The sequence below is a fragment of the Solea senegalensis genome, linkage group LG8 (assembly GCF_019176455.1).
Source record: "Solea senegalensis isolate Sse05_10M linkage group LG8, IFAPA_SoseM_1, whole genome shotgun sequence".
Taxonomy (NCBI): Eukaryota; Metazoa; Chordata; class Actinopteri; order Pleuronectiformes; family Soleidae; genus Solea; species Solea senegalensis.
Window position 1 is genome coordinate 22926105 of NC_058028.1, and position 23467 is coordinate 22949571.

At 39.9% G+C, this 23467-nt stretch overlaps 1 protein-coding gene across 3 annotated transcripts in view; it reads left to right on the plus strand.

The window, feature by feature from the left end:
* bcas3 (BCAS3 microtubule associated cell migration factor) overlaps nt 1–23467 on the plus strand; it is a 310652-nt gene that overhangs the window by 69775 nt on the left and 217410 nt on the right. For 2 of the 3 annotated variants that reach the window (XM_044031520.1, XM_044031523.1), the window contains exons 16-17: nt 15006–15156; nt 23366–23410. In XM_044031520.1, the coding sequence (XP_043887455.1) occupies nt 15006–15156; nt 23366–23410 (196 nt within the window). The remainder of the gene's footprint in view (nt 1–15005; nt 15157–23365; nt 23411–23467) is intronic. The other variant, XM_044031522.1, reaches the window with a different exon arrangement.

The window sequence follows — 23467 nt, forward strand, 5'->3', positions numbered from 1 at the left end:
ACCTACCTCTCTCTGGGTGTAAGGGCACAGACATTCTCTTCTGCTTTCCTAAATCTACCACTGCTAAGCTTAAGTCTGTGGTAAAGCAATGAGTTGAACACAAAGTAAATCCTTTGAGGCTGATTACTTAAATTTCAAGGAGTTCGCCATTATAATTTTACGTTATATGATCCCTTTGTAATTGATTCGATGAAAACCTCTTCAGACCAGCTGAGGGCTGATGTCTGTGACATCATGGACAGAAGTCCAAGTGCATTTAAAAATATATATACTCAATTTTCAACACAGTTTGTATAATTTCCTCCCTGAGCATTATTCTGGATATCACATTTATTTTTAAGGCTTTTCCACAAATATTAGTATAACATACAGCATTGTCTCGCATACCGTATGCATTTGCTGCAGTGTAGTCCTCCTCTGTCTGGTTTTTAGAAGACATTTAGTATCTTTTCAGGTTTGATTCTCATTAAAAGTTAGATCAAATGTTTTGAAAATAAACCAACAACAATTCAAGTATTCAAACAGTACTGACAAAAAGCAAGACGCGTAGTACATCCAGTAATAAATCAGTCTTGTCAGACAAAATCTTGCACCAAAACAAGATGATTCTCACCCTCAAGTGCAGGCCTATATTTATATGGTGCAAGAGCACCGAAAAAGCACACAACACAGTGGGTCATTAACAGTTCACCAGTGAGATCTCTGTGGGCTAAGGTCATGTAGGTCTCCTGGTGTCTGTTATTTGGATGATAAATTGGCTCCAGCGCATCCTGCCACATGTAAATTTAGAAACACAGCAACCCTCCACGACTACCGCTGCCACCAGCGTTGATAAAAACTCCATAATTTGACCAGTTTTCACCGGATGCAAACACGTTTGAGTCACATTTGCTTTTGTGTCTGCCTTCCGCCTGTTTTCGCGAGCCGGGTGTGAATTTTGGGCAGTGGGGGTGTTTTTTTTTTCTGACGCTGGCAGAAAGCAGCAGGGTGAGGCAAGCCGGGGGCCGGGCCACCTAGCCACAACAGCTGCTCTGTGATTGTCACCAGTGAGGACAGCATTGATTTTTGGGAAGGAACTGCAGAAAAGTACACATCCTTCTCAAAGCTGCCAGCCCAGGCCGCCGGCACACCTAAAAATAGAGGCTGCAATTGGCCGTCTTCTTGTCACTGTTAAAATCTGCAATGGCTATTTGTGTCCATGTATACAGTACATTTTCTCTCCCAACTTTTTTTTTTTTTTCAAAGCCTTTTCCACTGTGTGATCAATGTATTGTGATTTGAGGTGATGACCCATAATGTGAGCGTCCCACGTTGTAAAACGCGGTTTGTCTGCGGCCCAGTGCATACAAGGCTAAATTAGTGAGTGCAGTTTCTCTGCACAGGACAGAGGTTATTGAGGCTATAGCAGCCATATGGCAGCCACTGTAGAGTTTTATTATTCAGATGTTTTTCACATCTGACCGCGGCACTTTGTAATGCTCTGCAAACAGGTTTTGAGCGACTTGATGATAATAATTTAAAAACCATCTTTGATCCTTCACTTGACCTGGGTTCATGTTTCTTTGTGGTGGCCTGCACTTTGGCCTCCGGTGCCGGAGTTAGATCTCAGGCTTTTATCTGCTGATGCAACATTGTCCCTTAAAGATGCCATTCCCATACAGCTTCACTGCACTCAGTTACATTTTTGTAAGACACATTTTCTGAACCAAATTTTTGTTACTCATTTACGTGTCTAACGCTTTTGGTTGGAGTGAGGAAATAAAGGTGACAATGACCATTTCTCTGTCATAAATGTGGTTACGTTTAGGCACAAAAAGCACTTAGATTTGGCTGATATTGGTGCTGAATTGCTCATTTCTATACAGTGCCACCACTTGATTAGTGGCTGAAGCAGTGCTTTTGAAAGCACTTTGGATATATAACTGTACATTTACACAACAAATTCACACAATTAACAAGACCTAAATGAGTTTGCCTCCTTTGAATTCAGAAGTAGTGGAGACCTCATGGACAGACAGTGGGACATAGTTTGCAGAGCTAACACAGAGTGGGTCATGTTGCACAATTTTGTGTCAAGCTACAAAGAGAACAATGTGTTGTGGATGAAGAAGCTGCTTGTACTGTAGCAATGGCTCAGGTGTCGTGACTGTGTTGGGTTGTATAGGAACCTGTCCCATATAGCACACCGAGATGTCCTCATCATTTTATGGAAGCATGCTGTATCACAGTGTTAAAAGAGCAGGAGCTTCTTATAATAGCAGTAAAACATGCTGTATCACAGGATTGAAACACCGTCAGATGTCCTCATAATTGCATTAAAACACACTGTTGTGACATTGTGTTCTCAAAGTGTGGTCAGAAAACATATTCTGTTGTTCAGCAGATATCTTGCTTCCTGTCTCCACTCCATCTCACTGTGAGCATTTTGCCTCAGATACATGTGATCTAAGTCACTGTTGTGATTCATCGAAAGCAACATTGAGAAATATGGACGAGTATGAGTTCCCTATGAAGCACAGTTTGAGAACTCAGTCACTTTGTGTGGGACTGCATTGGCAGATTTGTGACGAGTTTTTATTTTGATTTAGTTCTTGTCTCTGACACCTTTACCACAGTTTGGACATTTGGCCCTGTCTGTCCCATGTGACATTTTTCAACGTGCCGCTTGTGTGTACACACAGCACTGCTCATACATTTCCCAACTGTAAAACATCAACACGAGGCTATTAGTCAGTGCAACAGATTTGTTTCCTCACCGAGCAGAAGCCCTGGTGGTCCGATCATGGGGCCATCTGGGCCTTGGCGCTGGTTCAGAGGGAGAGGGGGCGGCAGAAAACAAGGTGTGACGGGAAACTGTTAATTCACATGTTGATAAAGGGACACTTCCTTTCTGCTATTAGAGGCTGACGGTTTGCTTATTTGGGTTTGGACTTTTGTTTTATCTCGCCTCCCCCCCCCACCCCCCTCCCCCCAGTGCTCCCCTTCGTCAGTCATCGTCCTGTGGTGAAAAACACCAATGCTGTGCTCAGGCCGATGCCAAGGAAACATTACCTCATAACTGCTGGCGTGTGACACGTATGTACACGGCCTCGCAGTGACCCTGTTTTTGACAATGCAGTTACTGTAAGTTAAACAGTTAAAGAGTGCAGTCTGGGTTGTTGAAATCTCTGTTCCACGCAGATAGTCAATGGATTTAACACAGCGGGTTAGCGTGTTTTAATTTCACGAATGTATAAACAATTTAAAACAGTCATCTATCTCAGATGACTTGTCCATATTTCAGTCATCATGAGGAGCTGTCTGCCATAGATTAGTGTGTCCAGAGTGAGCTCAGCAGCATTTATGAACCCCTAACCCCAAACACAGACTGTGTTTTTAATATTAACTTTTTATGCCTTGATGCACATTTCATGACCTTTATCGGATGAAGTTTCTCCAGTTGTAGTGGAAATATAGTCGTTTTAATGTTTCCTATCCAGAACTTCATATCAAAGGGTCATTAGTTTTTCCAAGTTCTGTGATTTCAGTTTTGTAAATGTGGTTAGGTTCTGTATTCTTTGCTCTTCTGTGACCCTAAATGGAATACTTATGATTTTTTGGACAAAACAAGACATGAGGATGTTGTAATTGTGCACCAAACCACTAATTGATTCATCAAGAAAACATATGACACAAGAATCAATGATGGAAATAATTGTCATTTCGACTAATCCAGTAAATTCAATACTACAATGGCTGCGGGGTCGACAAAACGCTCTGAGCTGTAATGCATTCATTCTCAGTGGGTATTAATGTTGTACATAACTCAGCTCATGTTCACACAGCTATAGTTCTCTATAAAATAAAAGCTACGGGGCAGATTATGATGACCACGCATGATGGTCTGGCTTACCCAGGGACCAACATTATCTTTTTGACCTTGTCCTTTGTCTTAACACGTGTCCATACACACGCACACAAAAGCACAGCGTTCCTCAGACACACAGTATATCAGTGAAGGCAACTAATGTGTGTATTATGCTCGTGTGTCTCGGTGAGAAGCTTCAGATAAACAGGAAATGTCAAAGAATTGATGGGATATAACTTAACTAGGAATTAGAAAAAAAGAGAGTATATAGTTTATGGTTATTGTGCATTAAAAACATGATGGTTGTCTTCCCCTCTGTGTGTCTTAGTACCGGACTTGTCCTCCATGTGGTGCTATGTGGTCAGGATTGTCAGCAGTATCGGAGAGGGAGGAGCTAAGCACAGAGGGAGAGGGAGAGCGAGAGAGAGAGCGAGGGGGGGAGCACTTGTAAGGCTTGAGCTGTGTGAGGGTTTTGTCCTGATACAAATCTAACAACAGAGAAAGAGCGGGGTAATTTCTCCAACTTTTTTATGAATGGTCACTTCCTCCACCTAAAACAACTTGCAGCCCTCGCACTGAATATTTCTCTTTTTTCTCTCCCTCTCTCTCTGTTTTTAAAGAGGCAGTTTGAAAACTTCTTTTGGATGTCGAGACCCCTTAGTCATAATCTTTGTCTCTCTCTCTCTCTCTCTCTGGCGTTCTTTCCTTTTTTGGTATTGTATTTAGAAGATAGAGAAGAAAGTGAAAAGCATAAAAAAAAAACCATTTGTTTAATTAGCATTTTTCAAAAGACAATTATTTTTTATAACCTTGAATAGTGATTGTTCTAATAATTCTTATATTTTATCCAGAGACTCATGTATCTCAGTCATTTAACCTACAAATTACTCTAGAAGAAATGGCAAATCACTTTTGAAAGAAGCAGATGTTCTTACGCGGTGCTTTTTTATTTACCTGCCGTATAGTCTGGAGGATTGGAGTATGTTCATTACACTGTACATGTGCTTTAACAGTTGCTTGCCATCAAAGGTAAGCCTGTGTTGGCGGCTTGTTTTTATTTCCTTCGGTAGGCTTCTCCCTGCGGTCGGCGGAGGAGCCAGAGCCCAGCGCGGCTTGTGTCAGTAAACGGAGAGCTCAGCGCAAAAACCACACTGCAATCGAACAAGCTGTTTACCCTGAGAATTAGCCTTCCCCTCTACTTTTAGGGCTTTTAAAGCAACCAAAAATATACAGTGCAAGGAATATGTATCTTGGCTGGCACTGGCTCTCCGTCACAGGCCTCTGTCCTTTTTATACAGGACCCTAATAACTCAATCTGCACAACCACTAAACCCTCTTAACACCGGGTGCTCGCCACTGCACTCATCATTATTTGATTTGCAAAATTGTAAGGTAGAGATAAAGAACTAAAGCTGGCTTGCCATTACACACAGACACACTTGTGGCTTCCAAGCTTATTGCCTGCCATGTGAAAAGTGTACACTCTGAAAAGCCAAAGCCTTCTATTGTCACACAATCAATGGGCTTTACATCCCGCCTTTGTGCTCTGCCACGTGTGGCTCTGCCCCTGTACATTTTTGTTTTCCTCCCGTTTTACTTACATTTATGTTTTTGTTTCTGAAGAAATGTCCACCTCGTTGAACACTCGCTGGCAAGTTATACGTTAAAATGTATAATATGGATTAAATGGAAAACAGGTATTGCCACAGTTTATATTTTGTATTGTAAAATAGCACTTAAATATGTAGATATGCCATTCATTTTCTGTTGTATTTAATTTCCTCCCCGTTGCTCAAGTGTGTCTGAGAAACACATGACCTCAAATTGAGATAATCTCAACCAAATGTGATTATAAATGTACATTTTTATCCCATGAATTAAGTTGTAGATAAATGTCTAGGAAGGGCAGGTAACCAAAGAATTAAAGCTCAAAACGCTTGAGCGTGACACAGCAGCAGTAACCTCACTCTGCGACCTTCCCAGAGAAACCCTGTCCATTTCCTGTTTACTCAGATCACGTCTAAGTGTTTTTGACGTGTGATTTATTTAGACGGGGATGCTGTCAAAACTCCGCCGGCTAAATTCGGATCAAAGCGTCCTCGTCGTCGTTACCAGTTTCTCAGATGGTGCGTCTGTCTCAGCGGCATGTAACTGTGCTGTCACTCAATCAGCATTAGATCAGGGTCATTTTAAAATGGAGGAATCTAATTAAGACTGTGTGTGTGTGTGTGTGTGTGTGTGTGTACTGGTATTTGTTACCTCTTTAGGAGCTCTCCTGGCATAAACACTGGTCCTAATGAGGCAGAACCTCATTTTCTGAGGAACTGGTTAAGTGTAGGGCTATTTGAATTTTGCTTAGCTTAAGGTTAGGGTTAACTGGTTATGGTTGGAGTCCTTAGCTGTGCAAACGTGGTTGTGTTACACATGACGGCTGTGGATTTACGCCATTTGTTGCTATTATAATATTATGATGCTGAAGGAAATGTTGAACGTCATGTTGACTTAATGATATATTTCCACTCTCTCCTTCTCTCTTTGTCTCTGTCTCTCCCTGTCTGTCTGTCTGTCTGTCTCTCTCTCTCTCTCTCTCATTGTTTCCTCTGCTTCGTACCATATCGTATTAAAAGCAGTAGCAGTCAGATACAGCAGCCTGACTGCAGATGCAGCCTCCTCTAGGCTCGGAAGGCTTCATTTTCACCTTTAGCTTCAAACACACTATCACATTATATTATATTATTTTATATTGTATTATATTATGTTATATTATATTATATTATATTTATATTATTATATATTATATTATTATATATTATATTATACCTTACTCTAAAAAAGAAAAGCGATCCTTAAATTTAAGTGTGGCTCAAAATGTTTTTTTTCAGTTTTTCAGTTAAAATATACACTCAATTTCCTGATGTTTACAAGTGTAATAACTTATCGTTTTATCACCGTCTGTGTCTGCTTAAAATGTCAACCTAATAATAATTGTAAATGTTTCCTGGCTATATTACCGTGTGAAGATTATGATAACATGTAGCGACTTGTTGTAATTGTAGTAACTAATTGCATTTTTTTTGTGTGTTATTCTTTGACATCTGGTTTCTATATAAAATAATCCAAATTAATGTTCATACCACTCGGATTCATGCAGTGGTGAGCCTGACACCTTTATTTATTATCTACTTATGTTGCTTTAATTTGTCTCATAACAGAAAGAAGCGTTACTGAATGCGTTTGGTCATACAATTTAAATTTAAATCCTTTATTAATTAGACACATTATGGAAAATTTAAATCTTAAAATATTTTGTATTACATAATAATATCATCTATTAAAAAAAATGTGATGCAAAACAAATATTTTTGTAACCGGACCGGGATAAATTTATTTATTTTTCGTTCAAAATAATAACTCAATCTAAGACATTGTTTTTCTCTCATCATCCATTTTTTTTTAGAAAAGAAACACAAGCTCACATTCTTACTTTATTTGGCCGACTGAAACTGTGTCACATTTCGTCAGTATCTAACACATTTTATATTTTTATATTGTCATTTTTAAATAGTGCATTTTAAAAGTTCCCACTTTGTCGCATTGGATTATAAGAAACAGTAGAGAACAACATGGAAACTGTGTGAGGCATCTTGCTACCATCTCTCTTCTGCTCCTGCTCTCTCTCAATTGGTTTGTGTTCAACTGTGTGTTTGTATGCAACATACACACACAGACATTGTACACATACTCTCTCTCTCTCTCTCTTTCTTTCTCTCACTCTCTCTCCCTCCCTCCACTACCTTCCACCCATCCCCTCCCTCTTTCCCTAACATCCAATCATTGGCCATAACCCATCCCTCTTTACTGTGAGGTACTAGCTCCTTGACCCAATTCAGATGATAGCTACACACGCACACACACACACACACACTCACACACACACACACAGTATAGGCCGTAGTGTGGGTGTCATCTGATCCAGTGGAGCTGTCTGACCCCCCTCCCAGCTCATCTCGCTGGCGACTCAGCTCTGTCTGATGAAGCCTTATAAATACTGACATGCTGTAAACTTGTAGATCTGATTTCAGGGTTGTGTGTGTGTGTGTGTGTGTGTGTGTGTGAAGATGTGTGTTTTCCCCCCCTCACCGTATTTGGTTGTTTGTTGGACAGAAAACGTGCATGTGTGTATTTTGCATGGTAGACATGTTAAAACACAGACTGCTGCAGTGTCTGAACAAACACTGCACATTACAATAAAAATATCAGTTGTTTTTTATTTTAACTCTTGAGTTTAATCACACAATTAAACAACAACAACAAAAAACAGGTCCTGGGAATTAAGTTTAGCTGTTTTCAAGTATTTTTTGATGTGAGAAACAGCAATAAATCATTTGGAAACTCTTCCCAAATAGGGCTGTTTAATAAAAAGCTCGATTTGGGAGCGGGGGACCGGGCAGGAAGCCATTTTCACACAGGCCGTCCTGACCTCCACTCTTAATTTTCACTGAAAATAGCAGAAGAGCAACACGGGTGTACAAGGAGAGGAGAGTGCTTTGGGAGAGGGTCGGTGGTGGGGTGGAGCTGAAGAGATAGATTCCTCTGCCACAACGTTACCTGAGTGAGAAAGAAAAAAAAAAAAGGGAAGGAAGAGGAGAGGGGGAAAAAGACCTGATGGCTTTTCCACCAGTTCTCCGATTCCTTTGTGACAGTAAATCTTGTGAAGTTTATTTTCTTTGCAGCATCTGTGTTTTATAAGGACTCTTTTAATTTGTTTTCACTCAGCCAGTGGGGGATCCCCACTCCTTTTTTTTTTTCCTCTTCCCTCTTTGTGTTCAACCCTTTCTAGCCATCCTTCTGTCCATTTCTCCCCTTCCCCCCCCCTCTATTTTTTTTTCTTTCACCCTGTCTTTCCTCATCCTGTGGAAGTGAGTGTTTTAATAATGATACTTTGGGGATCTGGGATGGCAGAGCAGCTTTCTTCTCCTGCAAAGAAAGACTTTAGGCCTCCCTCCCTCCCTCCCTACCTGCCTTCATTCTTTTTCTTCTCTCCTACTTGAATCCCTCCCTCCTTTAACATGTCTGGGAAACTTGGACCATCGACGGCTGAATGGCACAAAGTAGAAAGAGACTGATGCTAGTTTACTTATATTAAAAACCTATTCTACATTTGGGAGTCAGCACCTGAGTTTCAGGAAAACAGACACAAATAAACTGTTGATAACTTATTCTCAAATTATCAAGCACACGTGGTAAAATAAAGCATAAGTAAGGAAATACATGAAGGAAAAAAAAACACGTTTTTTTTTTTTTTTTCCACTCCATATGTCAAAGTGAAGGCTTCTTGGCAATCAGTGCAGATGGAGCTGCAGTGCTGTTGAACAGTAGGGAGTGGAAAAGTGACAACATCAAAGGCAAGACTTCTCCCTCAGAGGGCATTGATATTGGACTTTAAATCTTATTTTTACAGTTGCATTACATGTGTTCTTCAGATTATTGATTACCTGGCTTGTATTTTCTTTGCGGTTTTTACTGCACACATTTGCAAGGCCCTTTATACTGCTTTGTATACAACCATAAAATATACGAAGGCTCTTTCATATGCTAAGAAAATTAAAGTTTTTTTTTTAGTGCGTAAACAAGTGCATGCACAGGTGCATAGATACAAACAACAAAATAATTCCAGTGTGTAAGATTTAAGTGGCTTTTTTGGCTGGAATTCAAAATGTATATGTATAACTGTATAATTACTTAAGTATTAAAATCATTTAGTTATCTTAGTCATAGAATAATCATTATATGTGTACTCTCTTTATAGCTTTCTTGCCTTGTCTCTTCGATCTGTGATGTGTCATTATACTGTGTGCGGGTGGAAGAACTAGAATTTGGAAGTTAAAGACACAGTTGGTGTGATGCTTGTCGTGTTTTCTTTCCACCTGTTTTGTGCAGCAAATGAAAACACTATTAAAGACTGGTGTGACACGTGAAGAGCCTCTTAGAGATGTTACACTGGACTCATTCAGAGTATTTAGTGTCTGTCTATTCAAGATCACGCTGCTGGTAGTTTCCATTCGGCTGCAGCTATGAGTAAGATAGGATGGACTGGTCTTGTTGTTCATCTTGATTGTTGTTCATCTTGATTCACAATCTGAATTTCATTTTCTTATTCCCGTTGGTGAAGTGTGCTGCAGAGAATATACGGTACGGGTGCAATAAATCAAAATTAGTATGTATTGCAATACAATTTTCTACTTGGCAAATAACAAGGTTTGGCCTCTATTGATATAGATATTCTATATTATAATATAAATATGTAATTATATGTAAAATTTGACAGATTTTTGTAATATTTCCCAGTTTAACAAGCGTTTAAAGCGTAGAACCACAGCTAACTGATTCCTACAATTTGAAATAGTGCACAAAATTATACATATTACTATGTATAATATATATAGTAATATTATACTTATCGTATTCCTGTCACACGCAACACTGTCAATAACCACGTGTAGGCCCTGTCTTCAGATAGCACTTCAGATGGTGTCCCACGTGGCAGCAGAGCCTGGGTTCAGTCCTGTAAGGCAACAACACACAAGCCCAAGGACAACAGCTTTTTTATATAATAAAAAAACAAAAAAAACAAAAAACACGATTTAATTACAAATCTCATTCAAAAAAGTCTTATTAAATATAACATAACAAGTAACAGCAAGTGCTTCATATACCGCAAAGACAGCTGATAAGGAGGCCGTCTAAAGCTTTTCCTGCTTGTCTCACAGTTTCATTATCAACCTTTATATCCAAGGTCTTTTTTTTTTATTTCTAAAACCCACATCATCACTTCGAATATCACCTGACCTGCTCCCTTCCAGACCTTGCTTGTCTTATTTGAATTGTTGTGCCAGAGGGGAAACTTCAGCGTCTGTGTGGACTCAGTCCTCAGAGTGTGTTCTCTCCTCTGCCGGCTCCTCACTGGAAGCAGCCTGCTTGTATTGGATGCAAATGAGGTATTAAAAAGAGGGGCGAGAAACATGAGATAGCGTGACTCGGGGCGGCTGAGGAGAGAGGAAGAGTGCGAAGGATGGAGAGCGAGAGCGGCTTAATGTGAGAATACAATGCAAATGCTGTTGAGGCAGAGAGCGATGTTTGGATTGACAGACGGATGAAAGAATGGGCGGATGGCATGGGGGAGAGCTGGATGGATGGTCGGATTAAGTTAGAAAGAGAGATGGGGGTCAGGTGACGGTGTGACTTTTTGGCAGGGTCAGAGTTTTTCTCTGGACGACAGCGACAGAGCTGGATTTGCATTGATGGATCTTCTTTCCACGGGGATGTCATGTATCGGTGCTTGGGCACATCACGCCCTGGTCATTAATCAAATCATAGCCTCCGACTGTAGAGCTATCTGTCTACCAGACGCTTCTCATCTGTCCGCCTCACTCTCTTTCTCGCTCTTTCACTCTGTAGTGGCCTTTTTTCTTCTTTCTGTGCTTCACGTCTGCTTTTTTTTTTCTTCTTGTACTGCCTTTAAATTTAAGTCTCAACAGATTACAATGAGTGCCCCAACACTGATAACAGCTGGTGCTGGTGATTTTTGTTTCAATTTGAATGCAATCGCGGATATTCAAAACCAAATATACAGACAATTTACTTTGAAACTGATTTGAAAACATTTTAACATTCAAATCTTTGTCAAACTGTTGACACACATGAAGAGGCCTGATATCCACTACCACCACTGTTAACCATAATGTGGATCAAGACACACCCTGGCCTTCATCAGTCGTTTGCATGTGTCTGCCCCAACTCTCACTCTAAAATAACAGCAAAGAAATGCTGTTTGACTCTCATTGTATCACCAAGCATGGTCATCATTGATTAGATAATAATTATAAACACATTTTAGATCATGTTTTTTACAGTATGCTGAGTAAATAACTTAAATTAACTAATAAGTATATCTAGCAAGGTGTAAGACAGCAAAATGCCTTCAAGTCAAAACTGAAAAAAACAACTCGTACATCAACCTATGAACATATCTAAAAAAGGATTATCTTCTTTTTTTAAGTTTAAATTGTGTAATGTGCAGGAAATAGCTTTGGGTTTGTACATCAGGCCCCAGGAGGCCACACATGCACTCCTAATATATCTTCTGTGGCTCTTTGTCACCTTTAAATAGGACAAACAAATTCTGTAACCAATTTCTTGATTTTACCTATATTACTAACTGAATGAAAATTAAAATAATTTATGTGATAATGTAGACCGTAGTCAGTGAATCCAAAAAAAATATTGTCTACAGATTTATTTTTGAGAACAAAAATATGTCAAAGATGTCATGATTAAAATGTTCACATAGTTGAACCTTGAAGGTTGAAGATAAGAGTTCATTGTATTTTTAAATTAAATTATTTATGGTCAGAAAACGACAAACTTTTGTTAAACAGAGAGACACGTAATTCTCTGTGTGTTTGGACGAGACATTAACGTTGTATCGATACACTGTATGTTAAAGCCTGAAGGAAATGATGTAGTAAATGTTATTATTGAATCACTGGACACTGGCCACAGCCCGAAAGAGAGACCGAGAGAGAGAGAAAAATCATTGCATGACCCGATTAACTCCCACTCATACATACATCTTCCCATTCTGTCTGCAGCCCTCCGTCAAATGCACGTCTAACCAAATGTTGTGTCTGTTTCTGAGCGTCCAGACTGTCTTTTCACATATCATCTTTTGCTGCTACGTGATCTCCGACATGTTCCTGCACCTACTTGTCTTCACTGTCGGCGACTTTGACAGAGTTTGACCCCTTGCTCTTGAGTGACAGCGCGGCATGACCGACATTCATCATTACCCGCTGTCTCAGTGTGGCTACACCTGTTCTACATCCCAGAGGCTCTTTTTTCGAAATGCCTCGGGGGCGGGGGGGCAAAAATATTCGATGGCAAATAATGCACCAACCCAGGAGTAAAATATCTAGGATGTGAAGATGCTCCATTCATCTACAACCCAAAACAATCTCTCACCCTCCACTCGTATGTAAGCTGAAGCACCATTATGCCTTCTTAGGTTTATTCCTGCACATACAACCACCCCCCCTCCCCTCACCCCCCCTTCTCAGTCTGCTCCCTGTTCCCTCAACACAAAAGGTGGCTGCCCCAGCTCTTGGGGTGTAGCACTTTTGAAAAGGCTTTCAGAAGCTTGCCCGAGCACAAACGTCTGTTAGTCTGACCTAGAGAGGAGCAGGAGGAAATGAAGGACAGGTTTGTGTAATGGCCTCCTCTCTCTCTCCCCTCGCGAAGGTCACGTAGCATTGTTGGCCAGCGGAGGTCTAAAAGACAGGCCTTTAGAGAACCACAAAGTGAAGGTTTGGCAGGACTAATGAAACTCAGAGCTGCACGTTAATGATCTAAAAGACTGGACCTAAACACTCAGCAGTCCCTTTCCGCTCGCATTCAGCCTCCTCTTGATCGCTCCTTCCGAATAATGACAAGGCACTCTCCTCCTCTACCTTTATTGTAACCTTTGATGTCCGCCTTGTTTTCTTTGTCTCCACGTCCCCCCTCCCCTCTTTTCATTCCTTTATGTTACACGGCTGTCACTCATCTATTAAGGCAACAAATGGAACAAGGGGAACATTCAGGGAGGGTATTGTGGTGCGTGCACAGGGTTGCTCTTTATTTCTTTTGAAAGCACTTGAACTTGGAATTTTCCTTGGGCTGCCTGTTGAATCAGTGGGATTCAATTGTTGCCATTGTCACCGGATTACAAACATATTTGTTTTATAATCCACATTTCTAATCCCCCCCCCTATAATCCAATGTTTCTTTGTGCCTGTTCATATCTGACTGTTTTCTTTCCCCATTTAATAACACTAACAACAATAATAGCAATTGTTACGTTTTCCCCCAGTGGATCAGGTAATGGTTGTAAATGGTATAAACGGTTAGAAAATACAAGTAAAAAAAAAGAAGGGAAGGAAATCAGCCAACCACAGACAAAGACCAACATTATAAAAGTTAACAACATTATTAGGACTCAAATTGTCATTACAACAACAAAAAATACAACACCTTTAATTTTCATACCTTGATTCTGGATCATCAAGCACATCATATAGTATTATGTGGTGAAATGTTATTAAGTGGTCCTGAGGTGGACGAGAGAAAACATAAAAATAGATAAAAAAAACAAAGAAAATGTCAGTAAAGAACCAGACAACCAGTATGTGTATATATATATATATATGTATATATGTATATATATATATATATATATATATATATATATATATATATATATATATATATATATATATATGTATGTGTATGTATATATATATAATTATTTATAGATTCTATATTATATATATGTATATATGTATATATATATATTTTTTTTTGTATATATATATATATAATCTATAAAGAATTGCCTCCATGCCTCCCATCAGATGTAGTATGTAGGTTGTGAAGGTCCTTTAAGATGCCCTTTGACATGGCCTGATTATGTTTAACTGGAGCTGCATGTGATATGTGAGAGCAGGCGTGTGTGCGAGCGCGTGCGTGTGTGTAGGGCCTGTTGATTGGCCTTGATTAACAGACTTTGTGGTACTTGAAGCAGAGCTCGAGCCTTCGTAATGTGGCATCTTGAGCTGGTTATTCCCAGTCATTCCACAGGAGGCCTTGAACCCTGTGTGTGCTGCGTGTGTTTTTGTGTGTCTGTGTATGATTGTGAGGGGTTTGGAGAGAAAAAAAACAAAAAAAACAACAGACAATATTCAAACAAGGTTTTTTTTTCTCTTGCAGTGAAAGTGGCTTGTTTTTTTTTGCCTTAAATAAGGTATTTTGTTAGTCTGCTAAAATCCCTGCTGTGCAATTTCATAGGAATGTTAATTAAAGCAATATTTAATTCCTTTTTAAATAAAGGTGAGCCATGTTTAAGAAGAAAAACACTAACAAACAGTAAAACAACCCACTGATTTATCTATAAGAAGAGGTTTGTTCCAGTATCCACAAGGACGTTTTCAGCTTGTTATACCTGGGAACTGTCTTGATTGACATTTGTCTGAATGTATGAACGTGTTGTCCTGGGAATTTCCAGAACTACTTATTTATTTATTTATTTATTTTTACCATAATCCTGTGAATTTGTTTGTTTCAGCCAAGTTGAGCAACCAGGACTCGTACAACAACTTCACCAATAACAACATGGGGAACCCACGTCTGACCCCTCTACCCAGCCTGACTGTGGTGCTGCCTCTGGCTCAGATCAAACAGCCTATGACCCTGGGCACCATCACCAAACGCACTGGGTAAGTAACACCTATATTCACAATTATTATCCTCAGGAGTGACATTCAAATCTTTGTCAAACTGTTGACACACATGGCAGCATGTTCAGGAGAAACATGCAGCAGGGAATTACTGGTCGTCATGTACACCTGTATAGATGTATTTCAGCTTTAGATTAAATACAGTTACTAACCTTCTGAAATTCAAATGTCATGTAATCACTATGTTGTATTGAGTTTCAATTATTAATGAGAAAAGGAAAAGGGTAAAAAATCATACACTGCAACATAACATGTGAAAAGTGAAAGGTTCTGTCAGTTTGCAGGTGGTTTTCTTCAAGTTTCTCCATGAATGTGTCTAAAAACATCACCTTAGTGTGAAAATATTTATGATGTAATTAATACATACGATAAATACAAACCTGTAATGAAGTAAATGCATATATTTGAGTCATATGTCATTTTTACCGCTTTGTGGTAAAACATTCCACCACTTAATAACATCTCAACGTCTCATCAGTCATTTAGAAAAGGCTCACACATGTGCAATGATTACAGATACATGATTTCCTATATGTATATATATATATATATATCTATATATATATATATCTATATATATATATATATCTATATATATATCTATATATATATATATATATATAGATATATATAGATATATATATATATGTGTTGCATATATTACAATTAAAAGATCGAAAATAAAGACCCCCAAAAAAGAAAAGAAAGCTTAATTAGCACAATAACTTGATCTTTCCAGTCAATGTGTTTATTTTCAACTCCCATGTGTCAGAGTAATACAGGTACAGCAACACAGACGATCCAAAAGGAACCATCTACATCTCATGTCTCCAGGTGTATGTGGGTGGGCGAGGATTAATAGCAGCTTGATATTTTCACCGCAGTCACGTAAAATTTAAGATATCACATTAAATATTGAATGTTATACTGTTATTCTCCATCTCTTGCCATTAATCACATCATAAAATCATTGTTTTTTTCATGTCAGCAGTAGCTCAAAGCTTTTTCCTCTCACATATCCAGCTGAGGCTCGTGGGCTTCTTTTGTCTCGGACCACTTTTTTTTTTTTTTGCATAGGGTGATGAAACAACACACTTGCAAACTCATTCTCAGGCTGCTTGGAAACATGGCTCAGAAGACATCAGTCATTGCAAGAACAGAAATAAAAGTCTGCCAATAAATTACAAGTCATATTTAGTCATATTAAATTCACTACATCCATATATATGTGAGCCTTGACTCTTCAAAGAATTTCACTGTTCAACACAAGACGGCTCTGCTATCATGCACCTCGAACCTCAGCCTTTCTTTTTCTTTTTTTTCTCTTTCATTTGGTTCTTCGCCATGCATTGAAATCATGTAGTTTTAAGACCATTGGCATTTACAGAGCTTTGTTAACTGCATTTACATACAGTACAGGTGGCTCCGCAAATATGGGCACATTTTAATATTTTCCATTTAAATGTAATTTTCATGCCCTGTTTGAATAGGAAATAATATAATGATTTGAGCAGATGGCAAGGGATTTATTTCTCTGTGATATCTGATAAGTGAGCTTTGAGAGTGAAAATAGAGACGTGAGCCTGTGGTCAACGTAAACATCAGGGTCATTTTCCAAATCATTAAGATGACATGCACAGTTCATTTGGCTTGTAAAGTTTGTTATTGCTTGTGGACTACTGTGGTATTCTTCTTTGGTATATTTATGATGATGTTCTGGTTCCCGTGGTTTGAGTCCGGTTTTGCAGTTGGAATATTTAAAGTCGGACAACGTAGACGGCTCTCTCTGTATATGTCGGATTTAATCTATTTTAATGCTTTAAAGTCAAATCATTTTCCATTGGACATTTTAAAAGATTTTATTTTTTTACTTTATACTTCCTTAGCAATAGTAATCTCAGCATTTAGTTTCACATTAGTTCCTCCAGTATTCTTTATGATACCCATGGCAGAAATGGCTCATAATGCATCTAATTTTTTTAGAAGTATTTTCTATTATGTCAGGGCTAAGTGTGGTCGTATGAGCTACTGACACATATAGGGGTTAGGGTTAGGATTTGGGTTGATAGGCACACTATTAAATAAAAGCTCCCTTAATTAAATCAATGCTGTTGTTATTTCACTCCTATTTACGCCTAGAATTTATAATCACCACACTCTCACGTACCAAATTCCATAGAAAAAAAATGAGCATCTTTAGCTTACAGAATCACTAGATTACTTGTGCCTAATTTGGTAATGTTCCATTGCTTACGTAAATTTAAATGAAGAATTTCAAAAGTCACAAAATAGCACATTTGAACTGTGGAGGAAGCAGTGGATCAAACACATCAGTGTGCTGTGATGTAAATATGTTATTTTTTTTCTATGGACTTTGGTGCAGGATGTGAGTAATTTACAAAGCAGCACGATTAAGTAAGTTTGGCAACCTTTTCTTGTTGTAATTCATCTGATTTCATCTCAAGCAATTATCATTTCCATTGTTATATTTTCTCTCATTTGTTTTTTAGTTGTTTCACTGTGCTACATTATGTGCCTAAAATGGACAAGAATGAAACAGTGTACCCTGCCATTAAAACACAGGACTCAAATACAGAAGACCACAAAAACATTTATTTATATGTATGTGTATGTGTATATGTATATATGTCTATATATATATATATATATATATATGTATATGTATATATATATATATATATATATATATATATATATATATATATATATATATATATATATACATGTGTATATATATATATGTATATATACATAAATTGATAGACGGATACTGTAGATAGATCACCTACTTTGAGCCAAACTATTGTCATGTCTTCAAACTAACCACGGATGCATGTTGATTATTTTAATATGACGATGAAGGTCGGGCACCAGTGCCACAGGTGTGTGATCTCTGGAGACACTCCTGTGGGTGGGACAAACAAAGTATGCAGTTGGAGGACTTGTTGCACCTGCTGTGCGTATGTGAATTATTGATGCTTTGTTTAGTGTTAGCAAGTTTTTTTTTTTTTTTGTTGTTTTTGTAACAGGCACAATATTGACAATAGACAATATTGTCGATTTAAAGACAACATATATGAGCCTTTACATTATTGTGCTGTCTCCGACAATACCAGGATTTGCAACAGGAGAAATATTTGCTCCTGCATCTGTCCTCCATCCATCCAGTCCAGAGGAGGTGTCAGTATTAATGCAACAGGACATGCTGCTGTGCGGCCTGCTCCTGCATGAGTGCGGCTCCATACACACACACACACACACACTCACGCACTCACAAACTGGACAAGGCAGCAGGTTTGGCCCCTACAGTGGGGGTGGGGTGATACTGTGTGCTTTCACGCTATAGTTGTACAGGACAGACATCTGTCTGCCTGTGCTGTCATCTCTCTCTCTCTCTCTCTCTCTCTCTCCCTCTCTCTCTCTCTCTCTCTGTGTTATGGGAGAGAGAGACGGGGGCATCCAGCAGCTGTATTTAGATTCACACCTGTATGAGCAGATCCCTGTTGGCATGGCAGCAGAGGAACACACCAGCTGCTTCATCTACATGCCCTACCAGGCTTTCATCGCGTGCACTGTACCATGACACACACACACACACACACACAAAACAACATCACACATGTATGCCTTCAACCCCACTGCATGTGACCAGGCCAGTTCCAGTGATACTTCCACAGACCTTTGATGCAGCCTCAGACCACCACTGTGCAAAATTGTGCTGCTGTTCGTCTTCAGTGGCCTCGAAGTATTAACATCAAAGAAAACCTCAGTAAGTTCACGCAAAGCCCCCTCCCCTCTTAATTTAGACTTTGGTGTTTCTCCCTTGTCGGAGCAGGGAGGTAGAGACGGATGTGGCTCAGCATCCGCTGATAACCCCCCCCCCCCTCCCCAACAAGAAAAGGCCAGGTCAGGGAGTGGAGGAGCCCGAGCCAAACTTCTGCTAGTCCTCAAAGTCTCCTGGGGGTGCTGAACATGGAGAGGAGTGTCGGCGCTGACTCGGCCTCTTGTTTCCTGTCAGCCAAATTTGGACCCAGATGAGTTAAATCCCACAGAAGAAAAATACATTAGTCACAAAATCCCAAATATTCTCCTATGGTGAAAAGTCACAGTCACATTTTAATCTGTGAAAAAGATTGCGAGAGAAACATCCATCAGCGTCCAGGAAAGTCCACAGTGACAGAGGATTTATTTAACTTGTCAAAATGCCTCCGCCAGTGTCAAATTTGGGATTTGCAAGCACACTCATCCCTTCTACACATCCCAGTCTCATTCAAACACAAACACATGAAGATCCAGAGAGATTGTCGTGCACAAAACAAAACAAACACCACCCCTGACCAAATCCCGCTGATGACATTTTTTTTTAAGCAAATGCAGAGATAGTGCAGACGAGGTAATGAGAGAGAGACAAAAGTGATGGAATGATTGAGACCCTGTGACCTGCCACAGATGTGCCTTCAGATTACTGTAATTCATTTTTAAGAGCCGGCACAAAGCAAGAGCCATTGTCTCGCAGCGCATCACTGGGACCAAAGCTAGAAAGGAGCTTTAAGAATGCAATACCCAGCATCGCTAAACCATTTTCACAAATCACCTCACTTCCCTGCCTTTTTTAATAGCCCAGGCGGAGCTGCTATTAAGCCATCGGGGTAAGAGATAAATGCGTGAATGATTATTCCCCGGGAGTGGGGTCGTCACCCCTGCAGGTCAATTACGCCCACCCTTTTACCCTCTCTCTTCCCCTCTTTCTTCCTCCTCTCAGTAGCACGCCCACTCACACACCCCTTTTACTCCAGTGACCCATGTTTAACTTGTGTTTCCCAACACGCTGCTGACCTGTGGGACACTTTCCTGCCACACCGGCTGGATCGCGCGGTGAGTCACATGGCTGGGCTGCCTGTGTCTATACACTGTGGTCAAAGCTGTTTACTGCCAGCTCAACATGGTGGACACTTTTCTCAACATGACCTCATTATTGTTTTATTCTAAGCAGCGTTGGACTTTGACATTTTTATTTCTGACACTAAAGCTTAAGTGGAATGCACTTAAATATAACAACGTGCCCTTCGTGGTTTGCAGCAAATTCTCCACGAGAAAAAAATAATTGACCACTTCAACCAAGAAACACTTCTTGTTATTGTATAATTCCAAAGAAATAATATAGAAATGAAATGTAAAAACCTCATGTTTGCCTTTTTAAATTAAACACCATATTACAAGATGTTGAACCACACCCAAGTTGAACCAGTTTACTGTCATTACAGAGAACACTGTTGGTGAATAATGCAACTCCAATTCTTTTTTTGTGTTTTGGGACCCACAGATGGTGATTGAGAGATTTTATTTATTCATTTTCAGGATCGCCAAATACATGATTTCATAATAACTTTACATTTATCTGTATATGTTTTAAATGACATGTATACTGTTAACCTATGCAAAATACCGATATTACAGAAATATTATGCATACATTTGCCACACTGGATCATCATAGATTTGGGAAACACTGCTCTACACTGTATGGTATCCTCCTGACTTACATACATACATTTAGATTGGTTCTATTTCTGGCTGTTGGGGGCCTGTGCTGCTGATAGAGACCATCTTGCCTTTTTTAAAAAGATGAAAGTAGAAACAGACAGGAGGGAACAAAAAGGTCGACATGTAACAAATGTCTTCAGTGTGAACAGCAGAGCTGCATGAGACGCAGCAGATCAAGTGCCACAGCTGTCACGCACTGCACATGCGTCCACTGTGGACCTGACATAATAAATGTATACATGATGTGCATTCTTCAGTCAGTGCATCATATGTATAACAGATATGGAAGATAATTATCAGGGGGATGGGGGTGCAACGTGGTGATACCAGTTTTCCTTTATTTTTTGTTTCTTCTCATCGCGATTTGATTGGTTCTGTTGTGTGGTGCCAGAGGGTGAGAATTATGAGGAAGGACGGCAACAGTGAAATGAAGACACTTTTAAAACTGTGTCGTCTCTACTGTATTTCTCATGCCTGTTTGTCGTGTGGTTTTAAGTTACACGGGGTTCCCTCTGGTTTTTGAAAATCAACCTAAATTGACATGGGTTATTGAAAGTGGTTGAAGAAATGAAGCTGATATTTAGGTAAATGTATGGCACCACCGATGTGCCCTTGTTTGTCACAACACCACCTACTGTTTCATGAGCCCTGCGTTGTTTGATGAACGTAGACTAGGCCTATGCACTGTACACTGTCTGATTACTGAGGGACGTTCAGCAAGAGAGAGAGAGAGAGAGAGTCAAATGACGTGATGCCTGGGAAATGCAAATTCCGAAGTCTCTGGCTCACCAAAGACAATTACAAAGGCTGACTTGCCCAACATCCCAAGGACAATCACTTAGCCAGATGCAGAGTGTGCTGCAAATCAATAAAAGTGGACGCCATGGGGCGAAGTGGCTCTTACAAGTTCCCCTTCCATATTAAGTTGTGTCAGCGCATACAGTCCTTGAATTTGAGAAATTGGTCCTGGGAAGTCCTTGAAAAGTCCTTGAATTTGATGTCAAGCAAAGTGTGAGATCTGTGCATTCATATATATATATATATATATATATATATATATATATACACATATATATAAACATATATATAAATCTACCATCAGGCTCCTGTAGGTGAAGAATGAGGTTAAACAGTAACTGTAAATTCTTAGCTTGTGTTAATCAATGTATTAATCATTTAATCTTTCTAATGCTAACAACTATGGTCTATAATCAATTATTATGTGTCATGTTCCTGTATGAGAGTTCTTGACATGTTTTTATTGAAATTCGTCTATGATTAAATTCTTATTGGGTCAGTTTTAACTCTTCATAGCTCATACTCTCTTATTAACAAACCATAACATCACATAGTTGTAAGTTCTAAGAAACTAGGCGGGAGAAATTCAAAGTGGCATGTAGAAAACCCTAAAGCCCACTTAGCCTTTGCTCCTACTGTGGAGATCTCACCCCATTTGTCCATCACTCTCCCGCTGGTGCCCATCCATTTACCCAGCTGGAGGCCCAGAGTGGGGGCCCAGCAGGTTTCATAGAGACTGTCCGCCCCCCACTGCAGCTCTTTGATAAGTGGCAGTTTACCAGGGGCCTCCATTACACCAACCAGTGTGTTCATTTGTCAACTTGCACTCCAGGAATAAGACATTCCATGGCAAATTGTTGCTCCCCGTCTCCCAGAGGAACATTTTTCCACACATCGATGTACCAAGACTAATTGGAGACTGTGTGCTATCATTGGGAGGGCCTGGGCGGATGCTGCGAAAGCGATAAAATAAAGAAGTGCTGCAGAGTGCTTTGTTTGGCTGGGGATGCTGTTTTTCATGACCGGGGGAGGTTGGCTGGCGGGGGACAGAGTTCAGTCTCATCGGACCTTTATTGCTGTAGGGAAAAGACTTATTTACTGTAAACTGTTTACGGAGCTCTGTCACTATCTCTGGACACGCAGAATAAACACAGGAACACACTCCCACTCCTAATGTCTTGTAAACACTAGGAACACGCAACACTGTGCTGTGCTTGTTCAGTGTACTTGTTAACATAATCACAGCAAATGCATGTCTCCCCCAACAGACACACGGATTCACAGGACAATGCAAAGCCATAAATATGCACTTGGACTAGGAAAAAAAAAGACACATGTAAACACACAACTCCCTGTCTCAACAATGCCTGAGTGCTGTTAGTCTTATTGGTGTCCCCAGTTGTTTTCCAAATTGGATAAACTCCTCGTACTCTTTCTCAATCTCAACAATCTCGTACTTTGTCTGTGTGGCATTCACACGGTTGGATTCGAACCTCCATCATGCTTCTGCACAGTGCCTTTTAGAAGAAGAAGAAAAGAGACGACCAGGTCTGCGGACATGCGACTGCGTCTGCCAAATATATGGAATCACACTTGACGGAGATGAGTCATGAATCCGTCCCCGCAGGTTTTCGAAGCCGTCGTAGCGCACAGACATTCCGCTTCCTGCCTCGTACGTGTTTGTGCACTTAAACAGACACGTCAAGAAAGTATGTCATGTGAAAAGTGTGTTTGCCTCAAGTGTGCGAGTTTAATAATGGTTTTTCCGTCTATCTCTGTATCCCCATCCCACCCCCCACGTCCCTCCACCCCACCCTCTCGTGAAGACCCTACCTCTTTGGGGCAGGATGTTTTGCCATTAAAACTCCATGGTGAGTTTTGCTTCTCCCCTCCCTCAGCAGCATGCAACTGTACTCCGCCGCAGCACA